General features: G+C 54.0%; 1 protein-coding gene across 6 annotated transcripts in view; it reads right to left on the reverse strand.

Annotated features, from left to right (window-relative positions):
• NRXN2 (neurexin 2) overlaps positions 1-24,053 on the reverse strand; it is a 111,058-nt gene that overhangs the window by 33,917 nt on the left and 53,088 nt on the right. For 4 of the 6 annotated variants that reach the window (XM_003798612.1, XM_023518522.1, XM_023518521.1 and 1 more), the window contains 10 exons: positions 22,676-22,837; positions 21,523-21,955; positions 17,730-18,116; positions 17,301-17,504; positions 10,594-10,620; positions 8,973-9,092; positions 8,252-8,633; positions 7,480-7,670; positions 5,821-5,994; positions 5,341-5,460 (listed from right to left, as the gene is read on the reverse strand). In XM_003798612.1, coding sequence (XP_003798660.1) covers positions 5,341-5,460; positions 5,821-5,994; positions 7,480-7,670; positions 8,252-8,633; positions 8,973-9,092; positions 10,594-10,620; positions 17,301-17,504; positions 17,730-18,116; positions 21,523-21,955; positions 22,676-22,837 — 2,200 coding nt within the window. Of the gene's footprint in view, positions 1-5,340; positions 5,461-5,820; positions 5,995-7,479; positions 7,671-8,251; positions 8,634-8,972; positions 9,093-10,593; positions 10,621-17,300; positions 17,505-17,729; positions 18,117-21,522; positions 21,956-22,675; positions 22,838-24,053 lie in introns of those variants that run through there. The other 2 variants (XM_023518523.1, XM_003798613.2) reach the window with 2 other exon arrangements.

Below are 24,053 nucleotides of genomic sequence, written 5' to 3' on the forward strand. Positions count from 1 at the left end.
CGGCCTGCTCCCCCCGGGGGGCATTTCGGCCCGGGGGCGGCCGCCTCACAGCCCCATGGCCGGGGGCGGGGACGCGGGGCTGCGCAGCCCCGCGAAGCCCCCCTCCGGCTCCAAGCTCCGGGAGGGGGGTAGGGGTGAAGAGAAGAAAAACCAGAGCCCAAGCCTCGGTCCGGAGCCAACGAAATCAACTGGATCCCGCCGGGGAATCGGGGCTCCGCGGAGCGGCAATGCCAAGGTCCAGGACGCCTGGGTCCATCGCGAGGAGCTAAGGGTCTCTCCGCATCCTGGCGGGGTCGGAGCGGCGCAGAGGGCCGTCAGAAACCCGGGGGAGCGCTCGGGGGAGGGGGCATGGTGCCGGGTAGGAAGGGAGGAGAGAGCGGGGGACCAAGCAGGGAGGGGAGAGTGGGGAAATCCTGCGGAAAAACTAGCTGGGGTGGAGTGGGGGGGTGCGGTGCGGGATGGAGGAGAGAAGAGGGACGGAGGCCCTGCTGCCCGGAAAGCGGCAGACCAAACGCGACTAGGGCTGGCCGCGCCGCTGCTGCCGCTGCCGCCCGACGGAGGCCGGGGGGGAAAGGAGGGAGCGGCCGGGGGAGGGGGGGCGGGAGAAGGGGGAAGGGAAGCAAATCCGGGTGAGGGGGGAATGAAGGGAGAGGAGAGGAGGGGAGAGGAGGGGAAAGGAGGGGAGTGGGGCTGAGCAGAGGAAAGGCGCGAGCCTGCGAGATTCCGGCGGAGAGATGGAGGCAGCGGAGTGTTGCTGCAGAGGCTGAGAGGTGGAAGGGAGAGGGAGGGAGGGAAGAGAGTGGAGAGGGGAGGGGGGAGGAGAACGCGGGAGGAGGAGGGGGTAGGGCGGAGGGACCAGAGCGGCTCCCGAACTGCGGGCGGCGCTGGGCAGCTCCACTGCGCGGCACCTGGCTAGCCGGCTCGGCGCTCGCCTCTCCTCTGCGCGCGCCCTGCCCCTCCCCCGCGCCGGGGCGCGCTCTCCTTCCGCACCCCCCTCCCGGAGAAGGGGCCCTGCTGAATAATTGAACGGGACTGAGGCTAGCAAGAGAGGCCGCTCTCTTCCTCCTCCTTCCCTCCCCCTCCCACCTGGACGAACCCCAATAGTGCTCTCTGGTCCAGCGCACAGAAATGCGGCCACCGCCACCGCTGCACGCGCCCCTCAAAACACACGTGCACACTGGGATGTGGACCGACTTGGATATGGAGACACCCACGTGCCCATACAGGCACCAGTGTGCAGGCTGGCACACAGGCCCAGACACATACATGCATGCATGTGCTCACAGACACTGGCATACCAAATCACTCTCAGACGAGTGTGTAACATGCTCAGAGATGCATATGTGGGCACACACATACATGTTTGATCACAAGCAATGAATAGCCAACATACACAAAGACATCCCTGCCCCCTTCCTGAAGTTTACCCTCCAAAATAAGGTCATCCACAGCAACCACCCAGAGCCCCAAAGGTATTTAAGAATAAGACAGGCCACACACACATACATTCTCCTCACTACCTCCTGGAAAAATGTGCTCCCCTATCTCCCTACACAATCCCCTCCTGGACACTTCCAACCATAGCTCTTCCCTCCCACTGCCCCAGCCTCAACCTCTATAGGGCAGTCTCCAGGGCACCTATCCACTGAGTGTCCCATTTAGGACAAAACCATTCCTGGGCCACTTATGTCCAGCTAAGGAAAACCCTTCTCTTTCAGAGACCCGGTCAACTCCAATCTGCCCCCTGAACTTTTAGGGGCCTCTGGGAAGTACCTGTTATGGCCCCAGAGCTAAGTGCAGGGAAACTCTCTTCCCTTCACCTGGAAGCCATGGTCTGAAGCTTGTGTCAGCCTGCTGGAGGGGGGGAGGGGGGGGGAAAGAGAGTAGGGGAAGAGAAAGGAGAGAAAGAGGTGGAAAGTGGCCCTGGAGGGAGCTGAAGAAACCATATAGCAGAGTGAGGAGGAAGATGGGGAAAGAAGGGCCTAGAAGGGGTGGGTAAAGTGAGAAAAGGGAATGCCGAGAGAAAGGGGGATGGAAGGGCAGGACAGAACTGGTTCTTGCTTATAGACTCTGAACTCCATATAGGAGCAAAAACTGTCATGTCCATCCATCCCTGTGTGCTGCCCCCTGCTCCAGGATGCAATCAGCACCTGGGACAGCTCCCACAGTGCTGTTGCCAGCCCTGCACTGGCCACACACACCCCCTCTAGATGCCAGGGCCACTCAGGTCATCAAAGCCACCAAGAAAGGAGGCTTAGGGCAATTCATGGCCCTACAAGGGAAGAGAGACTACAGGCCAAGGCAAAGGGCAGAGGCTTCTGGAAACAATGTCTTTCTGTCCTCTCTGTCCCATCTTTGTGCCCCTGGATCTGGAATATAGACTGACACAGCTCTGAGCAGGCAGAAAATTTATGGTCCCTAAGGGAAGGAGGGAGGAGCCGGTGGCGAGATGAGAGGAAGGGAAACCGCCTAGAGGCCAATCAATACCAGTGAGTGGGAACTGGAGAGAGGTGGAGGGGGCGAGGCTGGGGAGGGAGGGGAGGCACAGAGGGTAGGAAAGAAGGAGGTGTGCAAGAGATCAATAGAGGCTGCAGAGACAGAGCCAGAGAGGCAGAGACGGTAAGGAACTGACCCTCTGGGAAAGCAGGAGATGGCCTCTGAAAGACAAAGTGTCCAGTAGGCCCAATGGGAGCACTTCTGTCCCAAGCCTCAGTTCTGGGGCTTCAGCCACATGTCAAGAAGTGTCTCTCTTTTACCCTCTCTTTCTCTCTCATTGCATATTCTCTTTTTCTTTCCCTCTCCATTTTTCTCTCATCACAGAGATTTTTCTCTCATCGCTCATTTTCTCCTTAATGTTTTCTCTCCTATCTTTCCAGAACAGAGTTTCCTGAGCCTTGAAGGAACACAAAGATCCCTCCACTCCTAAGGAGTATACTTATGTCACAAATGGAGAAACTGAGGCACTAATTGGGAAAAACTTTTCTGAATATCTGATCTCCCCTTGCCCTAGTCTCTCCCAGACTAGACAGCTCCACACCCCACCCTGTCCTTCAGAGGGCAGGTCCTGCTCCTCCCACCATGGCCTCTCCTTCTCTTCCGCTGGGCTCCTGCATGACCTTGTCCATCACCAAGGCCCCAAGATCAGCCATAAAGAGCACAAAGCAGAGGCAAGCTCCTTGGATGAGAAGCCCCAGAAACAGAGGGGGTGTGTCTTGAAAAGCCCTGGCCAAACCATACCCCCCATATCCCTGCCCTGTCCTTCAGAGGCAGAGATCTCAGAGGTTCACCAGGGCCAGCATCAGAGAAGCAGCACACTGAGCCCTGTGTGGGCTCCCAGTTGTACCCACCTTGTCTTAGCTCCGCAGTTTTACTCAGGCTATGCTGCCAGACACGAAGACCAGTGCTTGGGGACGGTGACACTTTCCAAGACCCCAATTCTCCCTGCCTCCCACCAGCCTGGGACACAGAAAAGGTGCTCTTCCCACCCCTGCAGAAAGGTGGTGCAACCCCCATCCCCATCTGTCTCTATGCTCCCTTTCCAGAAGGCTCACGGGTGGGAGTGAAGTAGTAAGATGGGCAGCATCACTTCCAGATCCTGATTCTCTTCACTCAAGCAAGAAGTGCCCACCATGGGCACCACCATCACCCAAAGATGAACAACAGAATTGGGAGCACTTAGGTCCTAGTTGAGCTCTACCTCCCACTCCATGACTTGAGGTAAGCCTTGCCCCTTCCCAAGGCCTGGGTTTCCTCATCAGTTAACCAGGAAGGAAATTTCCATCCCACTGCCTTTTCTGAGGACCAAATTACAAGAGTTTTATAAATTAAACACTAAAGGGTCAGTGGGAAGTGTTACTGTCAAGTTACAAAGTTACCATCATCTCCAGCTCTATGCAAAGCTGAATCACCTGCAGGGGAGCAGGCCTAACCTCGGCCCCATCTTTACACCATGGCAGCTGGGGATGAAGTACCCATGAGCTGGCCTTTGTCAAGGAGGCTTTGGAAGGCACAGAGAGCAGCAGGTCAGACAAGGAACATCACATCCGGTGGGGACAGAACAGGGATGCAATGGTACCCAAGGGATGACCATGTCTAAGGACACCAGGAAAGTGTGAGGAAGACTGGCTGGAAATTTTTTCAAAGAAAAAGAAAAAACCAAGAACCCCACCGAAGAGCCCAATCCCTGGAACCAGTAGGTTTTTCTTCTAAGGAACTTAGGGCTTACACCAGGTGACGAAGGTCTAGCAGTGTGGTCTGGAGGCAAAGGGGCTGATCCAGGTTATCACCCTAGATCTGCTGTTAGCTACCTCCAAAACCTACTGCTCCTCTCCAGGCCTCACTCCATGTTTGTGGAATGGAGGAACTCCGTCCTTGTGTGTTTGTTTGTGTGTGTGTGTGTGTGTGTGTGTTTCTCTTCCCAGGAGGCTGACTTTTCCGCTTGGCCTCTCAGGAGGGCTAACCCAGGGAAGACAACTCAAGTGATGCCTGAGGAGACTGAACTCTTCCCAGTGACACCCTCCCACCAGCCCAATCATTAAAGGGAAACTCCAAAGCACCCCTTAAAGTAGAAGGTTTCCTCCCTCACCCATTCCTGCCCCAGCTGCCCTCCTGCTGGCTTGCTGTAACCAACTGCTGGCCACAGCCACAAGGGACTGGAAACTGCTGCTGTTGAAACGGCCTCTCTGGGGAGGGGCCTCATACAGCAGCAGGTTAGCAAGCAGATGCCCATCCAGGGAGAATAACCAAGCAAGGACACTATGAAGTGTCCTTATGGTGCAAAGGGACAACCTGCAGCTAGGATTCATGGAGGAGAATAAGAGAACAGCCAGACTCATGTCCAGGGAAACCATCTGTACAGTAGCCTGGACTCCTAGGAACATCCTAAGCCTGTCCTCTGGGGTGTAGGCCTGCTCCCAGTGGAAAATGATGGGCCTTCACTCTGAGGGCAGCCTCTTGCTGTGCAGTAGTGTGTCTGTGTGAGATACAAGTACAACATGTAAAGCCATCACCAAAATCATAAGGGACAGCAACAAGTTCACCCCAAAGAACCTGATACCTTTAGTTGTGGGTAAAGGGAGCAGAGTCCCACCAGCTCAGAATAAGGAGGAAAGGACAGATATCAATGTCTTGCCCTGTTGAGACTGAGGCAGCAGCAGTCCGCACAGAGACTGGAGAAGGAACAGCAGAGAGCAGCTCCCCTCGGACTCTCAAGACAAGGGATAAGAAGGAAGCAAGCAGCACCGCTCTTGTTCTCCCAGAGACCCTTCTTCCTCCCTGTTGGTCCCTATGGCTGGAAATGGGCCAGATCTCCCCTGGCCCCCAACCCTCCCAGGCACTCACGGTCATTGCAGACAGGGCCTCCATAGGAAGTCATGGTGCAGTCACAAGTAAAGCCATCCCACTGCTGCAAGCAGACGCCCTGGTTGGCACAGGACTCTTCGGTGCAGGTGGTACTGGGGCCTGGAAGGGGCAGAAGAAGGAACACCCTCTGCTCAGCCAAGAGCCCTCCCTCCCCAGGAGGTTCAGAAGCTTCAGGGCCAGCTGGAGGGTCCTACTTTGAGCTCTGCCAGGCTGAAAGGGCCAAGTACTGATGAGGGGACCAGGGTAGGAATGGGAGGCACTCCAGGACTGTAGGGTGGGAGGCAACAGGGAAGGCAAGTGACCCTTCATCTGCCTGTACCCTGCCCTGGAACTGTGGGGCAGGCTCTCACAAGCTTGAGAAGGTAGGGCACTTTGCTAGACTCCCTAGCCTGGTCTGCCTCTGCAGCTGGCCCTCCTGCAGCCCCAGAGTCACACCTAACTCCTTCACCCTCCACTCACCATCACAGCCCCTCTCCACCTGCCCGATGCGGTGCAGGGCGTCAGCGATGAGGTCTGGGAGGCGCCCATTGAGGTCCACGGAGGCCAGGCACCCCTGAAAGCCATCCCGGGAGGCCACCAGCTTGGGCAGGTTGCTGAACATATTCTTGCTCAGACCGCCAATGTACAACTCCCCTGCAAAGGGAGTGAGGTCAACCGCGGCATCCAGGCCCTCACTCCCTTCCCAGGGCACTGGCATTTGGCTGTCAGGTCTTCCTAGCCCTCTCCAGCCCTCTTGTGTCCCAACCCAGGCTCCACATCCCTTGCAGAGATCCAGTGACCTGCAGATCCCCGCCCCCCATCTCTTCCTTTTTTCTTCTCCACTCTGCCATCTGTCTGCTCCCCTCCCAGAGAAACCCAGATGCTTGAGGGAGTAGGGGGTTGGGGGACAGCTGGAGGAACCTGCTCATGCTCTCTCCCACACATTCGATTCCAGTTCCGGCCTGTAATCAGGGCCTTTCATAGATGCACAGCCCCAACCCCTCCACCTCCGCTCCCTCTCTCCTGAAGTCTCCCATTCTCAAAACTCTTTTAAGCTTCTCCCAACTCTGAGTTCTCTCCTAGGGAGCTCTAAGCCCAGCTCCCTTCCCCCCAACAACCAGGGTTTGGCCTGGAGACTCTGGGAAGAAGTTCTACTGGGGACACCTGACACCATCCCCTCTCCCAGAGACTAACTCCCTGGAAGCCTTGGCCAGCCTAGAGCAGAGCTTCAGTTAAGACACTGTTCCATCTGCTGCCCTGGCCACTGGCTCAACGCAACACAAGAGCTGCCTAGATTACCCCTGGGCTTGCTGCCACTTCAGATTCTCTGTGACACATCGCCCCCTTCTGGGAACAAGGAGAATTTGCAACACTATGATTCAAGATCCAGAGAAGTGAATTCAGTGACCTCTTGAGGACCCTCTTCAAGCTCTGACAGTTTGAGTCATACTGACACCCAGGGGTCTCTATGGGGCAGAGGGCTTCCTTGGACACATGCAAGGAGGTAGCTGGCATTGCCCCCAGTGGAGAATCCTGGAGAGGCTGTAGGCCTGGTCTCTCCTGCTCCAGTGCCCATGCCTTCTAAGCTTACCCTCCTCTTGCCCACTCCCTCAGTCACCCATTCTGGGGGCTGGCAATGATTGTTTCAATGAATACTGATGAGGCCCTGGGGAACATGGGGTATGTGTGACCCTGAGCACAGTAAGGAAGCCTAGGTCCAAAAGTACCAAAATTAGCCCAGCCAGTTCCTTAGGCAGAGGCTTCAAGGATCCCTCTGCCTCTCATCACCTGCCCAGGACTCCCTTTTCTCACTCTAACCCTCAACCAAGGCAGTATTCTCAATCTTGGAGATACAAGAGGTCCTTAAAAGAGGACCAGGGCTATCTACTCCTAGCTCTGGAAGGAGGCCACCAAGCACTCCTGAAACCAGGCTTTCCATGTTGAGAAGCAGACTCACAGGAGTGCTGAGCAGAACTTTGACAGGAAAATGTCAGGCTGGGAAGAACAGAGAAGGGAAAGAGGAATGGGAGCTAGGGACAGGGGGAAGAGGGATGCAGCAGCCCAGGAGGGGGTCAATCCTGCTAGGGTGAGGGGGTGTCTGGGCTAGGGCCAGGCCTTTTCCAGAGGCCCCAGCCCCACCTTTGAGATCGAGGTTTCGGGCGCCATTGGAGTGCTGCGTGACAGTGCGGGAGTCAATCTTGAGCGTGTGCACGTTTCCTGGGTCCCTGGACACCACCACGTTGTGCCACTGGTTGTCATTGACTGGTTTGTCTGAGTTCCCCTTCATCAAAGACGGGCCATTCCCCAGGTCAAACACGTAGTGGATGTACCTGCCCCACAGTAGGGAGGAGACACTGGGTCAGGGTGGGGTGACACTAGGAAGGCAGGGTGAGGAGCAGCTATGGTTGGCAGAGGTCCTAGAGGCCATGGGAAGAAGGGGCTGAGAGGGAGATCCCATCAGAGAGGGACCAAAACCAATGGCACGAAGGCTATGATGTGAGGTCCTGTCACAGGGAGAATGTTGGGAGAGGACTGAGGAGCTGGCTCCTGTGGCACAGGCTCAGAAGAAATGATGAGGGGAGGCTCATGGACAGAAGGGTCCTCTGGAGACAAGGATTGGACTGCTCTGGAATGGGGTCCTCTAAGGCAAGAGAGGGGCAAGGCTGACTTCTGCCTGCAGAGGATAGAGAGCCTGAGCCAGGACAGTGGATAGAGAACAGCCATAACTGGGACCCCGGGGAGTCAGCAAGGTGGGATAGGGGGAGCTTCTCCATCTTGGCTGGTGGCTGGAGACTTATACCTCGACTTATGGGGGATTGGACACCTCTACCAGTGGCTAGGGGAGCTATATCTGATTCAGCAAGGGAAGAGGACCATTCCCCTGACAGCAGTGCAATGCCCAGCCCCTCACCCCTTGACCAGCTCGATGACAATGAAGTCATTGCCGTTGCCTGAGTTGAACAGGAGAAGTCCATCAGGGGCAGTGGTCTTGAACTGGAAGAAGAGATGCATGGAAGCATAGGCTTGGAGCGTGGCGAGTGCCAGGTAGCTGCTTCGACTCTTGAAGGTGACAGGATCGGCCACAATGGCACGCAGGCCAAAGCGAGCATTGAGCTCACAGTAGGTGATGTCGCCATCCTTGCACTGGTCCATGTAGGGCTGGCCATTGAACACCAGCCCACTCAGGTGCCCAATGAAGTTGGAAGGAACCACAGAGATGAATCGCCGCTCTGTCATGATGCCTGTCTCAATGTTGTGGAATTCCAGCCGTGTATGGGCTCCTGCCATCTGTCCTGCTCAGGACAGGAGACCAAGATGAAGGGGATGGCTTGGGGCACAGAGAGCAGCAGCATTTCTGGGGCTGGGCCTTGGGTTCCCAGGAGCCTCCCCTCCACACAAGCACCATGCATGACCAACGTCAGCAGAGATGCTCTCAGCTGAGTGCCAGCAGCAAACATAGTTCTGGGGGGAGTCAAAGGCCAACAGGCTCCAGTCCCCCATAATATAGCACCCCAAGGGAGAAATGGTAGAGGCAGCTCGCCAGAATACTGGCCAGGCTGTGATCACCACACAGAGGGGACCAAGCACAGGTCACAGAGATATGTCCTCGTCCCTGGGCCCAGACCACCTACCTTCCACAGTCACGTTGTCCACAGACAGCTGCAAGCTCTTGCCACGTCGCACCACCCTCACCGTGTGCCACTCATTGTCATTGAGCTTGTGCCCCGCAAACAGTGTCTCGGGGCCTTTACCTGCGGCACCAAGGGGGGAGTGAGCATGGCACCTACACACACTCACAGGTGGCCTGCTATACCACCACAGGCAGTCTCCCCACCCACACATGTGTGCACACACACACATGACCTCACCTGTGCAAACAAGTACACACCTCCCTAGAGCTCATGCATGCATAGAGCTTGCTTACCTTCATCATAAACCCAGACACTCAGTACTGGCCTGTGTATGACTTCAGAGGGTGCCATGTGCACAGAACAGGAAGTGAGTGGGGCCCCTGGAATTGTGCCCTGAGGCCTTGTTCACAGACACTCTCACCTACAACCACCAGACTCCTAAGGACTGTCAGTGTATAGCCAGCAAGTTATTCCCAATGGATAAACACAGACCTAAAACTTTCTCTCAAATTCACGCAGCCCTACTATGCACCCACATGTAAACATGCACCCCCAGCTTCATCTTTCACAGATACTGACTCTCCTCCACGTGGGACACAATGTAACCTTTCTGTCCAGGTAACTCCACACACTGGTCATGCAACCACATGCAAGGCAGCTAAATATGCAGCCCGGCTAGAGAGGGGGGTGTCCTGTTTCTTGGGAATTATGACCATTTATTCAACCAGGATTATCAGCTTCCAGAGTCTAAAATGAAATGTATTCATCTTTAAAATGTTGCTGGACCTTGCAGCACTCCCAGGTCATTCCTAGGTACCCCCTTCCCTGAGGCTCCCTCCAACTGGGGCTGAAGAAACCCTGGACCACACAAAACACACCACATCACACACACACAGAGGAATGGGCGCCGTGCACACACAGCCTATCCGCCTGTGCCCCCAGTGTTCATATGCTTCCTCCCATGAACTCAGGGCACGCCATGTGAAACACCTTCTTCTGAAACATGGAGTGCTGGGCACAGTGGAATGCCCAGAAACATCCACACCTGCCCTCCATCTGACCCCTGCTGAGAGCCTTCATTGTCACCAGTGAAGGAGCCCCCATTTGGCAGAAACTGGTCCCCCAGCTGACTCAGGAGCAACCCAGGTGAACTCTGAGGCCCTGGACATACTCCCCTCCCACCCTCATCTTCCTTCCCATGTGCCTCGACATCCCTCTTGTGGACATCTCTGGAGATGCAGCACACATCCCCAGCCCCTCTCAGGTTCTCACTGCCAGCCAATAGAATGGGGAGCAACCACTGCAGGTGCCACCCAAGTCTTTGTTCCAGTCCTGGACTTCTACTTCCTGCTCTCCTCCTGCCTGGCAACAAAGCGTCCTGGTCCTTTCTTCCCAGAACCCATCCTGGCCAGACTCTTTACCAGTTCTTTGAGTGCTGCTTCATCTCATTTTTTCTGCCTCCCACCCCCAAAGCCACTGCTCCCCTCCCCACACCCACCACCCATACCCCACTCAAGCCAGCATTTGAGGCTTCCCCTTCCCCCACCCTGCCTCCCTCAATCCCAGCATCCAGCACCCCAGTCCCCATGGGTCTCTGCAGAAGAAGAGGGAAGCCACTTACTGGGTGCGCAGCCGACGCGCAGGCAGTCTGGGGGGGCCATGGGGCGGGCAGAGGGGGAGGGGAGACAAAAAGGCAGAACAAGTTTTTTTCTTTTACATCCTTCACAGGGAGGGGTATCTGCGGGCGGGGGTTCCCCCCAGGGCCACTTTCCGGGGACCACGCGTGCTCAGGTGCCCTCTCCCCTTCCTCAGTAGGACCCCTGTCCATCCTGCCCTCAAGAGGGCTCCAACCCTCCCCAGAGCCAGGAGGTAGGGCGCTCAGGTGATGGGAGGAGGACCTTGTCCCCCTTCTTAGAGGAACCCGGGCCTCTGGTATCAGAAGGAGACGGGGCACCTTGGGAACCCCAGTCATACAGGGGGCCACTAGGGGCTGGGGACCTGACCAACCCCACATCTCCTCAGTCTCCAGGAGGGAGATGGATGGGGAGGGCCAGAGTCCCTGCATACCCTGCTCTGGGACGACTCCCGGCTCAGAGCCCAGGCATGACATGTCACGTCCTGTGCCTTTGCAGGTTCTGAGCTAAACAAAGGGGTCTGCCCAGGGCCCCCTTCCCGAGGCCATACACCTCCCAAAGCCCCAGGCGCTGGCACCACCCCTGCAGGAACCTTCCTCCTACCCCTTCCCATTCTGGGGGGATTCCAGGATGGTTGTGGGGGAATCCATCACCCTGAAAAGGACCTAGTATTAATCTGCTTTCCTAGAGAGGAGCCAAGTACTCACAGATAAGGTCACTGAGGCCCCCAAAATATGACTTCTCTGAGGACATAAGGCAAGCAGGTAACATAGGCAGTTTCCTGCACCTGCCCCAATCCAGGCAGTGCTGCCTCTGATTTCGAGACATGGTCAGGAAGCACATGTCTACACAGGGGCCTCTGATCATCCCTCTGGTTGGATAATCACCCACAAGGTAGAATCATCTAGACCTTGCAGAGGAAAAAGAACACTAGGCTCCTAGAGTTCAGTTTGAAGGCCCTACGGCTGCCTACACCAGACCCTGACTCAGCCCCAATGAGAGAGGCTAGATGCAGCCACAGAAACCCCTGTACCTGTCTGTCCTAATGCTCAGGCACAGCACTTCTCTCCCAGCCTCAGCTTCCCTCCCTATGAGCTGTGGGGCTGGAACAGGAGGGTCTTAAGCAGGGCACTAGCAGCCCTTGTATGCTGGGCCAGCCCTTGCCTTTCAGGAAGAGTGTCTCTGGCTCTCAGTTAACAGTAATCTCCTGATCTCTTGTCACTCCTCCCTAAATAGGCTCTGCCCACATGCCCAATGGCCCAGGAAGCAGGAAATGGTAGCACCTGGCGTCCCTTGGGCACCTGAAGGTTCCTGCAGTGGAGATAAACCGATGGCCCCTGTGGCTCGGGGGGCCATGGGCCCCTTGGGTGGTACAGCTGAGCTCCACACGCGTTGTCAACCGCAGCAGAAGAGTGGGGGAAGCAGCCAGGACCCTGGGCCACAGCTTGGCACTACAGGGATGCACAGGAGGCAGAGAAAGGCCAAAGGGTAGACAAACAGGGAAGTGAGAAGTCACAGTGAGAGGAAGGAGGCAGAGAGGAGACAGAGAAAGAGGAAGAAAGAGGAAGCAGAGGGAAGGAAAGGCTGGACAGTGAAGGGAGGGGGGACATGGAGGAAGGGTGGGGGTGGGAGGGTGCCAAGCCCTGGAGTCAGGTCCTGGAGGCTCTCTTGGGGCCAGCAGAGTCTTCACCAATGAAGGGTCCAAAAAAGAAAAAAAGGCCAAGCCCCAGTTGGGGAAAAGGCTCAAGGGAGGAGCTCGGTTCTTTCCCCTGCCCAGCAGGGAAGCACCAGGAATGGGGGACCATCTGTCTAGAGTAGAGATATGAGCTTCAGGCCCACCCCTACAGTGACTCCACCTTGGGAAATCCCCAGTTTGGTGGGGTTGAACAGAGTGAACACACCGTGAAGATGGGTGGCATAGGTTGGGGGAGCAGGAGCAGGAAAAACCCACCTCTTTAGCACATGCACTCCCCCAAGCAGAGCTGATTAGTAATCTGTCAACTAGTGGCCTCAAGTGCAGGGAATGGACAGAAGCAATTGGTCTGCACAGACAGACCCACCAAGGCTCTGCTGGACACGGAGACCAGGGTCATGATACAAACATGTGATGGGAGAAAGCAGTCTGCGTGGAAAGGAACTGAGGGATCCCTGTCCCACTCACGCCCCACAGATTGGAGAGAGTAGGCCCAAGCCTCCAGCGCATCTAAGTGACATGAGGGAAAGGTGACATGCACTCCTGTGCAGCCCTCATTCAGAGTTGTCCTAGCAGCCGGGCCTCAGTGACTACTGCTGAGCCCCAGTAGGACTGGCAATTCACCCATTCACCCAATTGACAGCACTTTGGGACACAATGTGTATTTAACCTGATTTAAAATGGGAAGGATTAGACTAGCTCTGTTTGGTTCAAGAGGGCAGAACTAATGGGAATTTCAGAATTTCACTAAGAAAGAATAGCTCAATGATCAGAATAGTGGTGAGCTTCCCAACCCCCTACCCCTGTGTTGATGGGAAAAGCAGAGGCAATTCACTCGAATAGGGTGGAAAGAGGTGACCCCCTACAACTTAGAGACAATTACACTGCACTCTTTCTGACAGCTGCACTAACAGCTGGGCCCCCACAGGCACCTAGTGAAGGACAACTCCAGGGAGGGAAGGCACTGACCCCAGAGGCCAGGCATAGGGCAGAAGGTAAGGACCCAAGCCACAATGAAATAGGGCAAAAAGTCCAGAAGACTCTACCATCTCCTATGGACAGAAATCAACTGCCCCACTGAGGAGTTGCAGGGAGCAGGGCTCAGGGACCTTGCTCAATGTCTGCAGATGTGGGGATTCTAGGGCTGGGGCAGGAGGCATAATCCGGGTCCTCTGGATCCTCTGTCTGCAAGCAGCAGTGCCTTTCTAGTCCTCTCTTGTCTAGCAAATATCCCATTTCTTGGGGTTGGCACTGAAGGCTTCCCCCCAGCTATCTTCCCAAGTGGTCACTGACAGCCTCTGCTCCCTCTTCAGGCCTAGCCCCAAGTCTGTTTCACTCTGAGTGCCTGTATAGCCACCCAGCTGCTTCCTGTAATTCTGGCTGCCCTCATATAGGACCAGACTGTGAGACCAAAGACTGAGCCTCATCAGGCATCTCCTAGTTCCCCAGTAGTAAGGGCAGCCCTGGACAAGGGGCCTTGGTGAGACTTGTATGTGAAGGCCTGCAGGCCGTGGGGAGTAGACGGAGGAGGGGATCAGAATAGGACTCCCTAGGCAGAGGCCAGAAGGGTCATGCCATGTAGAAGCAAGCCCCAGGGCTGGCTCCAAACTTCCATCCATATCCCAACACAGTCTCCCTTTGAGAAGGCAGGTGGGTTTCTCCACGTGTGCCTTGCATCTGCATAATGTCTTCATTCCTGTTATTTCATTTGTGCCTCAAAACCACCACAGAGAGCAGGCAAGAGATTCTTATTTTCGTCTGACAGATTTAAAAAAACAGGCCAGGCATGGTGGTTCACACCTATAATCCTAACACTCGAGAAGGCCGAAATGGGAAGATCCCTGAGCTCAGGAATTTAAGACCAGCCTAAGCAAGAGCAAGACTCCATCTCTGCTCAAAATAGAAAAATTAGCCAGGCATTGTGACAGGCACCTATAGTCCCACCTACTTAGGAGGCTGAGGCAGGAGGATTGCTTGAACCAAGCAGTTTGAGGTTGCTATGAGCTATGATGACACCACTGCCTGCACTCTAGTCCATGTGAAAAAAGTGAGACTGTCTCAAAACAAATCAAAAACAAACAATAACAACAACAACAAAAAATCCAGAGGCTCAGAGATGGGAAATGTCTTATCCCACAGTGAAAGATACCAGGGATAGACCACAGGTCTTCTGACCCCAAGCCCAGCTCTCTTCCCATAACAGCCCAAAGCTCGTGCTGGGTAGGACCACCTGCATGTCTGAGATACCTACACAGTGACCACATGCCTCTGTGTACATGCATCAGGTGATATCTGTAGACAGATGTGTCTGCAACAAGAGCTACACTAGAGATGGCATCTCAGCACATAGATCTCCATGGGTGGGGGCAGGGCACAGCCAGGGATGAGAGGTAGTGGGAGGACCGTCCCAATGGCTTCACTCTGGGAAGCCTATTCTTAACACAATGGGTCTTCCAGGAGGACCACCCTTTTCCTCTGACTTCTGAGTATTCGTGTGGTGTAAACAAAAAGCATAGCTATGGAGAGGAGAGGGTAGGTCCTAAGGGTGAAAGGTCCCAAGGGCCAACCAGGATAAGTTTTCCTGGCCAAGGACATTGTCTCTTCTTTAATCTAAAGAAATATAGCTGGCCAGGCACTGTGGCGGGCACCTGTAGTCCCAGCTACCTGGGAGGCTGAGGCAGGAGACTCGCTTGAGCCCAAGAGTTGGAGGTTGCTGTGAGCATGATGCCATGGCACTCTACCCAGGGGGATAGCTTGAGGCTCCATCTCAAAAAAAAAAAAAAAATATATATATATATATATATGGCTTCTGGCTCAGCACCTGTAGCTCAGTGGTTAGGGCACCAGCCACATACGCTGGGGCTGGTGGGTTCGAAGCTGGCCCAGGCCTGCTAAACAACAATGACAACTGAAACAACAACAATAAAAACAACAACAACAAAAATAGCTGGGTGTGTGGCAGGCACCTATAGTCCCAGCTACTTGGGAGGCTGAGGCAAGAGAATTGCTTAAGCCCAAGAGTTTGAGGTTGTTGTGACACCAAGTCACTCTACCGAGGGCAAAATAATGAAATTCTTTCTCAAAAAAAAAAACAAAAAAAACAAAAAAAACACCAAAAACCATAGCTTCTTCCCAGGAGCCTAGGAAGTATACACAAGCAAAAAGCATCTGCCTGCCCTGAAAATCAAAGGCCCCAGATTTTCCCTGCTGTGTTCCCACCAAGCACTGAGCCATGTGCTCAGCCACATGGAGAACATGCATAAGCCCAGACAAAGGCAGGGACATTTCCAGCTGGATACACAGATGACTTGGGCTGCCTGAGAAGCTTTGGCCACTCACGGGGTCCTGGGCTGGGCCTTCCTGGCCTGACAGTTTCAGGGATGCAGGGGGCACTAAGCAGACTTGTGAAGCTTCAGCCACAGTACTCACCCCCCTGCCTTTCCCTGCAGAACTGCCTCACACCACCCACTCCACAGGCTGTGCAGCTGTTAGAAGCAGAAGTGCAGGAAACCCTTCAGGTGGCCCTGGACACCTGCACACCTCCCCACTTCCAGCCCTAGCCTGTCTCTAGCAAATACTTGTCCTTGGAATATAAAGGCCAGGTGGCCAAAGGGGAAAAGGAGAGGACATAGTATAAAAAGGATAATAAGGTAATGTGCCCCCTGAAGGCCACAGTCTGTCCCAGAACGCCCTGGAGACCCATGTTAGGCTGGGACTCCAGCTGACTATTTAGAAGCTCAAAGTTCAGATTTCTCTTCAGTAGAGGATTCTGTTCTACTCTGAAGTGCCCTCCTGCTCTCAATCCAGGACACAACAGGTAACTATAGTGACTTGAAGACTTCCTATGTGGCAGGTCCTTGGGTGTTGCACTTTTATATTCTTTGAGAGGCCAGCATGAAATGGACAGATCTGACCCTCACCTGGACAGCTTAGGACCTCTCACTGCCAGAGTTCCCCTGCTCTGAAAGCTGCATGCAGCTGGGGACTTAACTTATTCACCTGGCTGGGAACATGTCTGGCACTTCTCAGGTATCCCATAAATAGCTGAATGAGTGAACCTGCTGTTTTATTTTTGCTCTGACCACAAGAGCTGAGGCCCATGCAGAGAGCCTGAGAGGCCTCACAGCCCAGCCCACCTGGGACTGCCAGGTGAAGTGCACGGAGGCCTGTTCTCACCCGTGGGCACAGGTAAGACAGCAAGCAGCTGGCTGAGGAGGACCAGCAGGCTAGCACCCTTCCCTTAACCCCTCCCCGCCCTGTCAGAGGTGACAGGAAAAGTGCTGCACTTCAAGGCAAATGATCTGGTTTGAGACCTGGCTCTTCCCCTGCCATTGCTAGCTTTATAATGTTGGACAAGTCCACATATGAATTTCATAATCTATAAACAAGGACAGTAGTGTCTTCCAGGTGATCTGGTATCTGCACAGGGCAGCTGAAGGGCTTGAATGTGAAAGTAGACAACATGACAAGGGGAAGACGGCACTTACACATGCCAACACAGGGCAGAGCAGATGCATGGCTGTGCACAGGGCCAGGTCTTGCTCATCTCTGCACCTACCACGTGCTGAGCCCACTCAGCACCCTGTAGGCATCAGTGCGCACTTCCCAAATGAATGAGCCAATGAATGAGCAGGTGGATGAGCCCAAAACCAAGCATGAACTGTGGCAAGTAAATGTGTGTACAAGGTAGATGCCACCAAGACTCCATGGGAGCACCCTGGAAGGACAGGCATCACACCCAGACACACTCAAACAGATACATGTACACACTCCAGTCTCCACCCCTCACAGGGTTATCAAGCATAGAGCATTGCCCTGTACTGTACATCCTACCAGGGACAGAGCTCCCAGGGTCTCAGATCCAGGCCAGCACCTCCCACCTCTAAACTCTGCTGAGGGAACCTCTTGCTGGTGCCACCACCAGCTTCTCCAGATAGAGGTGGGTAAGGATCAGAGACAGGGCCAGGAAGGGGGCCAGGAGGCACAGGGCAGGGTGGTTACCAAGGTTGACAGTGAGCTTCATCTGTCCCCCATCCAGCTCAAGGCGCAGGGTATCGGCAGACTCCCTGGAGGTGGTGGCCATCATGAGTCCATAGGCCCGCTGGGACATGAAACGTAGGGATACATCTTCCGCCTCCGTGTGCATAGCATTAGGCAGCATGATCTTCATGTACATGGAGCCATCATAGCTCAGGACCGTGGCCTCTGCCCCAGGAATCAGGGAAGAGAGGATGGGGGAGACACATAAAGCCAACAGAGGGAAACAGAAAACCAAAGGATCATTACAAGGATGACAAGCCTAGAACTGGTCTATGAGGGGCACCCTGGGGAGGGAGGAAGGAGACACAAAGATGGAGAATGGGGATCACCCCAAGAAGGAGGGTTACCGGGATGGGAAGTGAGGACATCTAGGGTGAAGACTAGCCTCACCTCTCTCACACACCCGCCCCAGAAAGCCGGTCCCGATGCAGTCACAGACGAAGCGGTTCCAGCCCTCTCGACAGATGCCCCCGTTGCGACATGGGGCGGATGCACACTGCTTCTGCGTCTCCCGGGAGCAGAAAGGAACAACGCCCACAGCCCCCTGCGCCTCTGCCAGGCCCCGCAGATCTCGGCTTCGACCGTCTATGAAGAGGTCCCGCACACAGCCCACGTAGCCAGCCCGGAGTGCCGCTGTCCACACCTCTGGGGGCAGGGGCAGATCCACTCGCCCCCCCTCAGGGAGTCCACCAAGGTATAGCTCGCTCTCCAGGTCCAGGATCTCACTCTCCCCCGTGGCCAAGAATGGTGTGCTGCGGCTGTTCACTGAGATTGAGCCTGAGGACCAAGGGAACGCAGGCTAAAATGAAGCCACAGGCCAGAAAAGAATACCCTGCCTCTGCTAGGGAGACCTCTAATCCCAGCGGGGCTCCTCCATCCTGCACCCTGCAGCAGGCTTAGGGGGATGAGCAGCCACCCAGGCTGGAAGCTCAGCATCACTGGCCTGGCTGCAGAATCTTCCTTACAAAAGTCCCCAGGTTCAGGAACTCATGAGACCAAGCCTGGACTTAGCTGCAATGAACTGTGGGCCTTTGTCCAGACCTTTCCTCCCCACCAGAGCAAGTTCTCAGAGGATGTTCAGAAAGGAGGTGGACGTACCCAAAAGCTTGAACCCAGAAAGGGCTGGATCATTCACAGGGTCATTCCCACCAGTCAGCCTCTCAGACTGGCCACTGGAGGCAGAGAACCTTAAGGAAGTTGAAACATTCTAATCCAAAGGCTTTTTCCCCTATAACATTTATTGAGCATTTATGATGCCAGGCACCTAACTCTTTAAATATATTGTATCACTTATGTTTCACATAACTCAACGAAATTGGTCCTTTATGATTCCATTTCGAAATGGCAGACCAGGCTTCCAGAGATTAGGGAATCTGCCCAAAGTGCTACAGCAGAGAAGGAGCAGAGCCACAGTATGATCCAGGCAACAAGACCTCAGAGCCTGCACTCTGTGTGTCAGCCTGCAGCTCACTCTGTGCAGGTGCAGGACAAATGGGCAGGTCAGCTCTGTGGCCTAGGAGGAAGGATGGCAGCCAGGAGAGAGGAGGCAGACATGGAGCTTTGGAGTTGGAATCCTTTGGAAGGAGGAGGTTGTTAATTTACAAAAAGGATTAGGGATCAGGTGGGAGCTTCAAAGCCTTTTCTGAGATCTTAAGCTACAGAAACCTACACACTAGAAACTGCATTGCTTGTAGTTTTTATTCCATATGATTTCCTTCCTTCTTTTTTTTTTTTTTTTTTTTGCAGTTTTTGGCCAGGGCTGGGTTTGAACCCGCCACCTCTGCATAGGGGGCCGGCGCCCTACTCCTTTGAGCCACAGGCACCACCTTCCTTTTTCAATTTTGGAAAAATTCTTAAAAAAAAAAAAAAAGGAGTCTGCCTGTCTTGATGGGGTTAAAGAGGGTTTCAGTCTATATTAGGCCTGAATTTTGCAGAGGGTTTCAGGAGAGGGTACAAGAGACCAGAGTATGGGCACAGGGGTGGAAAACAAAGGGGACAGAATGAAGGGCCTCCTACTGACACAGTGCCCTCTTAGGGCATGTGCTCTTCTGCTCAAAACCTTACCTGAACCAGTGACACTATTCCCCTGTGCCCGCTTATAATAACATGGTCCCTAGACTGTTCTCTCCACACAAGGTCAGATGCCCCGGAGTCCTGCTGCTAAACTCACTTCCCAGGTCTGAGGGGCCACTCCCTCAATGGGCCCCCAAATATGGCACACATGATCACCCACTCCTCTGTTTATAGCCAGATTCCCCTGGTGCCTGCTCTGCCCCCACACTGTGGGGCCTCCCAGGGCTCTCCACAGATGAACTGATTGTTGGAGGAGAAGGAGAGAGAGAAAGGAAAAGATGAGGAAAGGGGTGTGTGACAGGGAATCAGCAAGAGGAAATCAAAGTGAGATTCTCTCTATTCCAAGGTCCTGCCAAACACAGAAAGGAGGACCCAACCATTCACCAACACGTGGCTGGATAAACACCAGGTAGACAGACAGTGGACTACTATTCAACCTTTTAAAGGGAGGAAATTCTGACATTATGCAAAGTGAAATATGCCAGTCACAAAAAGACAAGTACTGTATGACTCCATTTAACTAAGGTCCCTAGAGTCATCAAATTCTTAGACAGAAAGTAGGATGGCCAGTGCCAAGGGCTAGGGGAGGGGGAATAGAGAGTTAGTGTCTAATGGGTGCAGAGTTTCAGTGTGGGAAGATGAGAAAAGTTCTGGGATGAATGGTGGTGCTATTTATACAGCAATGTGAATGTACTTAACGCCACTGAACTATACACTTGAAAAATGGTTAAGACAGTAAATTTTATATTATATATAATTTAGCACAATTAAAAAAAACAGGAAAAGGGTCTAAGAGAGCCTTGTTGAAATGACTCCCCCTAAGTCTGTGTTTCTGTGTATATATGAACATGGGCCATCAGAAATAGTAAACACTGGTGTCTGGGCTCCAGAGATCAGTGTGAGGCTAACAGGATGGCTGCCTGAAGGCACTGAGGAGCAGGAGCCCTGGCATGCTCTGTGGGGCTTGGGCAGACCTCCAACCTAAGGAGTCACTGACCACCTGTGTTACAAAGCCTGGGCTCTATGAGATCAGAGGGTTCTGTGAAGACCTCCTGGTGCTATCCTGAGACACAACCTGGGGATAAAACCACTTAATGTAAAGCCCAGGGAAAGAAACATCTCTTCCACTAAGGAAGAGGAAAAAACAGCAGGCCCATGAGAAGGTGACACTTCTAGGAGCCACAGTGTCCCCTCCTTCCTGTGTGCAGAGAAATGGTCACTTCGGCTAGACTCACAAGCCCAGCTCAGTGACAATCGGGGAAGCACAAAAATTTAGCTAACATTGATAAGCGCTTAAATTGGATAATGTGTCAGTTCCCATTTATATCAACTCTCTCTTTCTTGGATAATTCTATTACGTTCAACAAGATGGAGAAGAGTAAAGAAGAGAGAATTCACAGACAGAAAACAAGAAGAGGATGTGAAAGAAAAACTGAAAGGAAGGGTATAGGAGATAGTGTGGTTATAGGGACAGAAGGTCCAAGAACTGGCACCTGCCCCACCCCAGCACTCTCTGCCCTATTGCTTTATTGCTCTGGAACCCTCATTGTCAGGCAGTAGTGCAGGCTGCTTCCTGACACCAGAGCAGGGGCTCCGTAACAGCCAACAGGGTTCACTGCTGTCCCAATCTCCAGCACCTTGGACAGCACCTAGTATCTAGTAGGTGCTCAGTAAATTTGTGTTGAGTGTCCTACTAAGGGAAACTTTAACACCTCCAGACAGAAGGGAAGATATTTTTCTTACAGGAGAATGGGGTGTCCTCTCTGTGTAAGGCACTATGCTAATGCATCTACACATCTGCACTAATTTTCTTCTCCTCATACCCCTCATATACCCCTCATATAATTATTCCTTTCACAGATTAGGAAACTGAGTCCCACAGGCACCAAGGAGGAGAGCTATGGTATGAGTCTAGGTCTGGCCTATGCCAAACACTGTGATTGCCAATGTGCCATGACAGAAAGGACAACAGAAAGACTGACAAGGGTGGAGAAATGGCAGGGGAGGGATACAGGACATGGTGTGGGACACAAAACTAGCACAGAGCTCGGGATAATGTCAGGGCAGGCTGAGAGGAGTGGCCAGGGGCAGGATCCAGAGGCCTCCTGACCTTTACGTCCATCTCTCTGGAAGTCCACGTGGCACCATTCACCATCATTGACCTTGCGGCTAGACGCCCGCAGCTTGATGCCCCCAGAGCCCATGTCCAGGAGAAGGTAGAGGTAGCCATCCAGCAGCTCCATGGCAAAGTAGTCGGCCCGCTGGGTGGAGCTGCTGGCCCCGACCCCGGCCCGCTGGCCCTGGCTGAAGAGCAACAGCCCATTGGGCTCAGTGGTGCGGAAGTCTAGGGAGATGGAGCCAGTGCGCTTGGCGCTCCAGCGAGGCAGTGCCACAAAGGCCTCAGGACTCTCAAAGGTCACGGGATCCAGGGCAGCCACATCTTCACAGCGGAATGACAAATCTCCCTGCAGCTTCATCTTGGGGTCCCCTTCCTTCGCCAGGCGGGATAGTTCCAGCTTGAAGTCATTATTCTTGTAGACCACCTGCAGTGTGTGGGGTCAGGGATACAGAGGTGAAAGTAGCTTAGGGCCTGGCAACTCCTGCCCAGCAGCAGCCAGCACCAGGGACTCGGCCACCCAGCCCCAGTAGCCCCTGCTTAGTGCCACCAGACCCCTTGGCTTGGCCCTTGTGCTACAGCTTTATGCACAGACGCTCCCTTGCCCCATTCATTTCCTGTCCCGTGTCTGGCCCAGCACCAGCATGGCGGCTCGTCCTGTGGGTGCCCAGTGCCTGCTGCACTGGGGTTCCTAATAATGGCAAGGCCACCAATCACTGCGAAAACCTGGTGCCATTTTCTGATTGACAAAGTATTTTCACTTATGCCCTCATCTGCTCCTCCTCTGCTTCTTAACAACCTTAAGAAGTAGCTATAGATGAGGAAACTTGACCAAGGTCATAGAGCTAGACAGTGGATGTGCTGGGACTCAAACCTAGGTCTTTCGTCTTCATGTCCAACATTTTTTTTCTCTGCACCACAGCTGCCTTGAAGGTCCTCTGAGAGTATGGGGGCTTTCAAGGCTCAAGGAAATGAGAGGGGAGAAGCCTCTTGACTGAGTTAATGGGCCTTAGATTTTGAAAGAGCAGCTGTCTCCCATCATGGACTTGGAAGGAATAGAGGACCCAGGCAATTGGCCAGACCAAACTAAATCACAATGAAGACAGGGCTCCTGAGCTGATCCCAGCCTCTTCTTAGCCCTACTCACATCCTTGAGGCAGCCCATGAAGTTGTTGCTGACGGGCGAGCCCGGCAGGTCAGCTGTGTTGGGGCTGCCCCCAATGTAGAAGAAGTCATCAGAGCCCAGCATAGTGTAGTCCTCCTGCGTGTAGCCTGTGGTGGTCAGGATCCCGTCCACGGAGATGGTCACCTGCCCAGCCCAGGAAGGGAGGGGGAGAGACAGGAGACAACTGGCATCAACTCCCTGGGAAGAGTCATAGGCTGGGCATGGGAGGGGCCGGGGGCAGCAGGGGAGGGGAACCCCTCATTTTTATGTCTGCTTGTCTAGGAGGAGGAACAGTGGGGGAAGAGAGGAAAGGAGGAAAAAGAGGCGGCACAAGATTTGATGGTTCCAGGTGAGCTAAGGCCTGCCCTGTGGACCCCAGTTCAGCAGGGAGGAGCCTGGAGGGAACAGAGAGCTCACCATGAAGAAACTTAAGATTATCTTCCTGGAAGGCCCTCTGAACAGGAATGGGGACTCTGGGACAGGGCCCTATCCTGGGATATAGGGGCAATGTAAATGGGTACCCTCACTTTCCTCATCTTGAAGGTGCTCTGTGGACACCAGTGATTTCAGAGCTTCTTTCAAAAGTGAGGCAGAGAACACCAATGCGCTCCCTAGATCCTGGTGGCTTAAACTCTGCTACAGTCCTCCCTCTGGATGCTGAGAAGGACTCTGAGTCTGAGTCCAGTAGGGAGCTGGAAGACAGCCACGTGGGGACCAAGAGCTCACATGTTGCCAGGAAGTCTTGGAACCTCCTGAGCTTGCGTAACACCCAAAGGGCTGAATCTCACCTGCCACCCAGTTTCCAGGGTTTGCACTTCTAGCCCCTTCCTAAAGCTGTCTCTCTACTCAGATCCTCTGATATTTGGGTCACTCTCTTGCCTCCAAAAGGGAGGACATTCCTTTCTTTCTTCCTATCTAATTGTCTCTTTACTGGCCCCACCATTGTTAAGGTAGGGGAGTCTGAGACAGATTAGGGGACAGAAAGGGACAGGGCTAACCTCATGAATACCTTGCCCCTGAGATGAAAATTCAGTATGAAAGCAAGATAGAGAGGGACTGGGAAGTACCTGGTATTCCTAGAGGCAGAAGTGCTCAGCAGTGGGCTGAAAAAGGCACAAGTGGTCTTAGGTGGGGCAGAGAGTGACAAGGACAGGAAATTTTCTGATCTATCAGCGCTCCAGGGAAATGTCCACCTGGTCCCTTAAAAGTCTAACTCTATGGCTCGGCGCCTATAGTTCAACTGGCTAAGGCACCAGCCACGTACACCTAAGGTGGCAAGTTCGAATCCCCAGCCTGGACCCGCCAAAACAACAATGACGGCTGCAACCAAAAAATAGCTGGGCGTTGTGGCGGGCGCCTG

Source organism: Otolemur garnettii, unplaced genomic scaffold (genome assembly GCF_000181295.1).
Source record: "Otolemur garnettii isolate 467f Iridium unplaced genomic scaffold, OtoGar3 scaffold00140, whole genome shotgun sequence".
In the NCBI taxonomy this organism is placed as follows: Eukaryota; Metazoa; Chordata; class Mammalia; order Primates; family Galagidae; genus Otolemur; species Otolemur garnettii.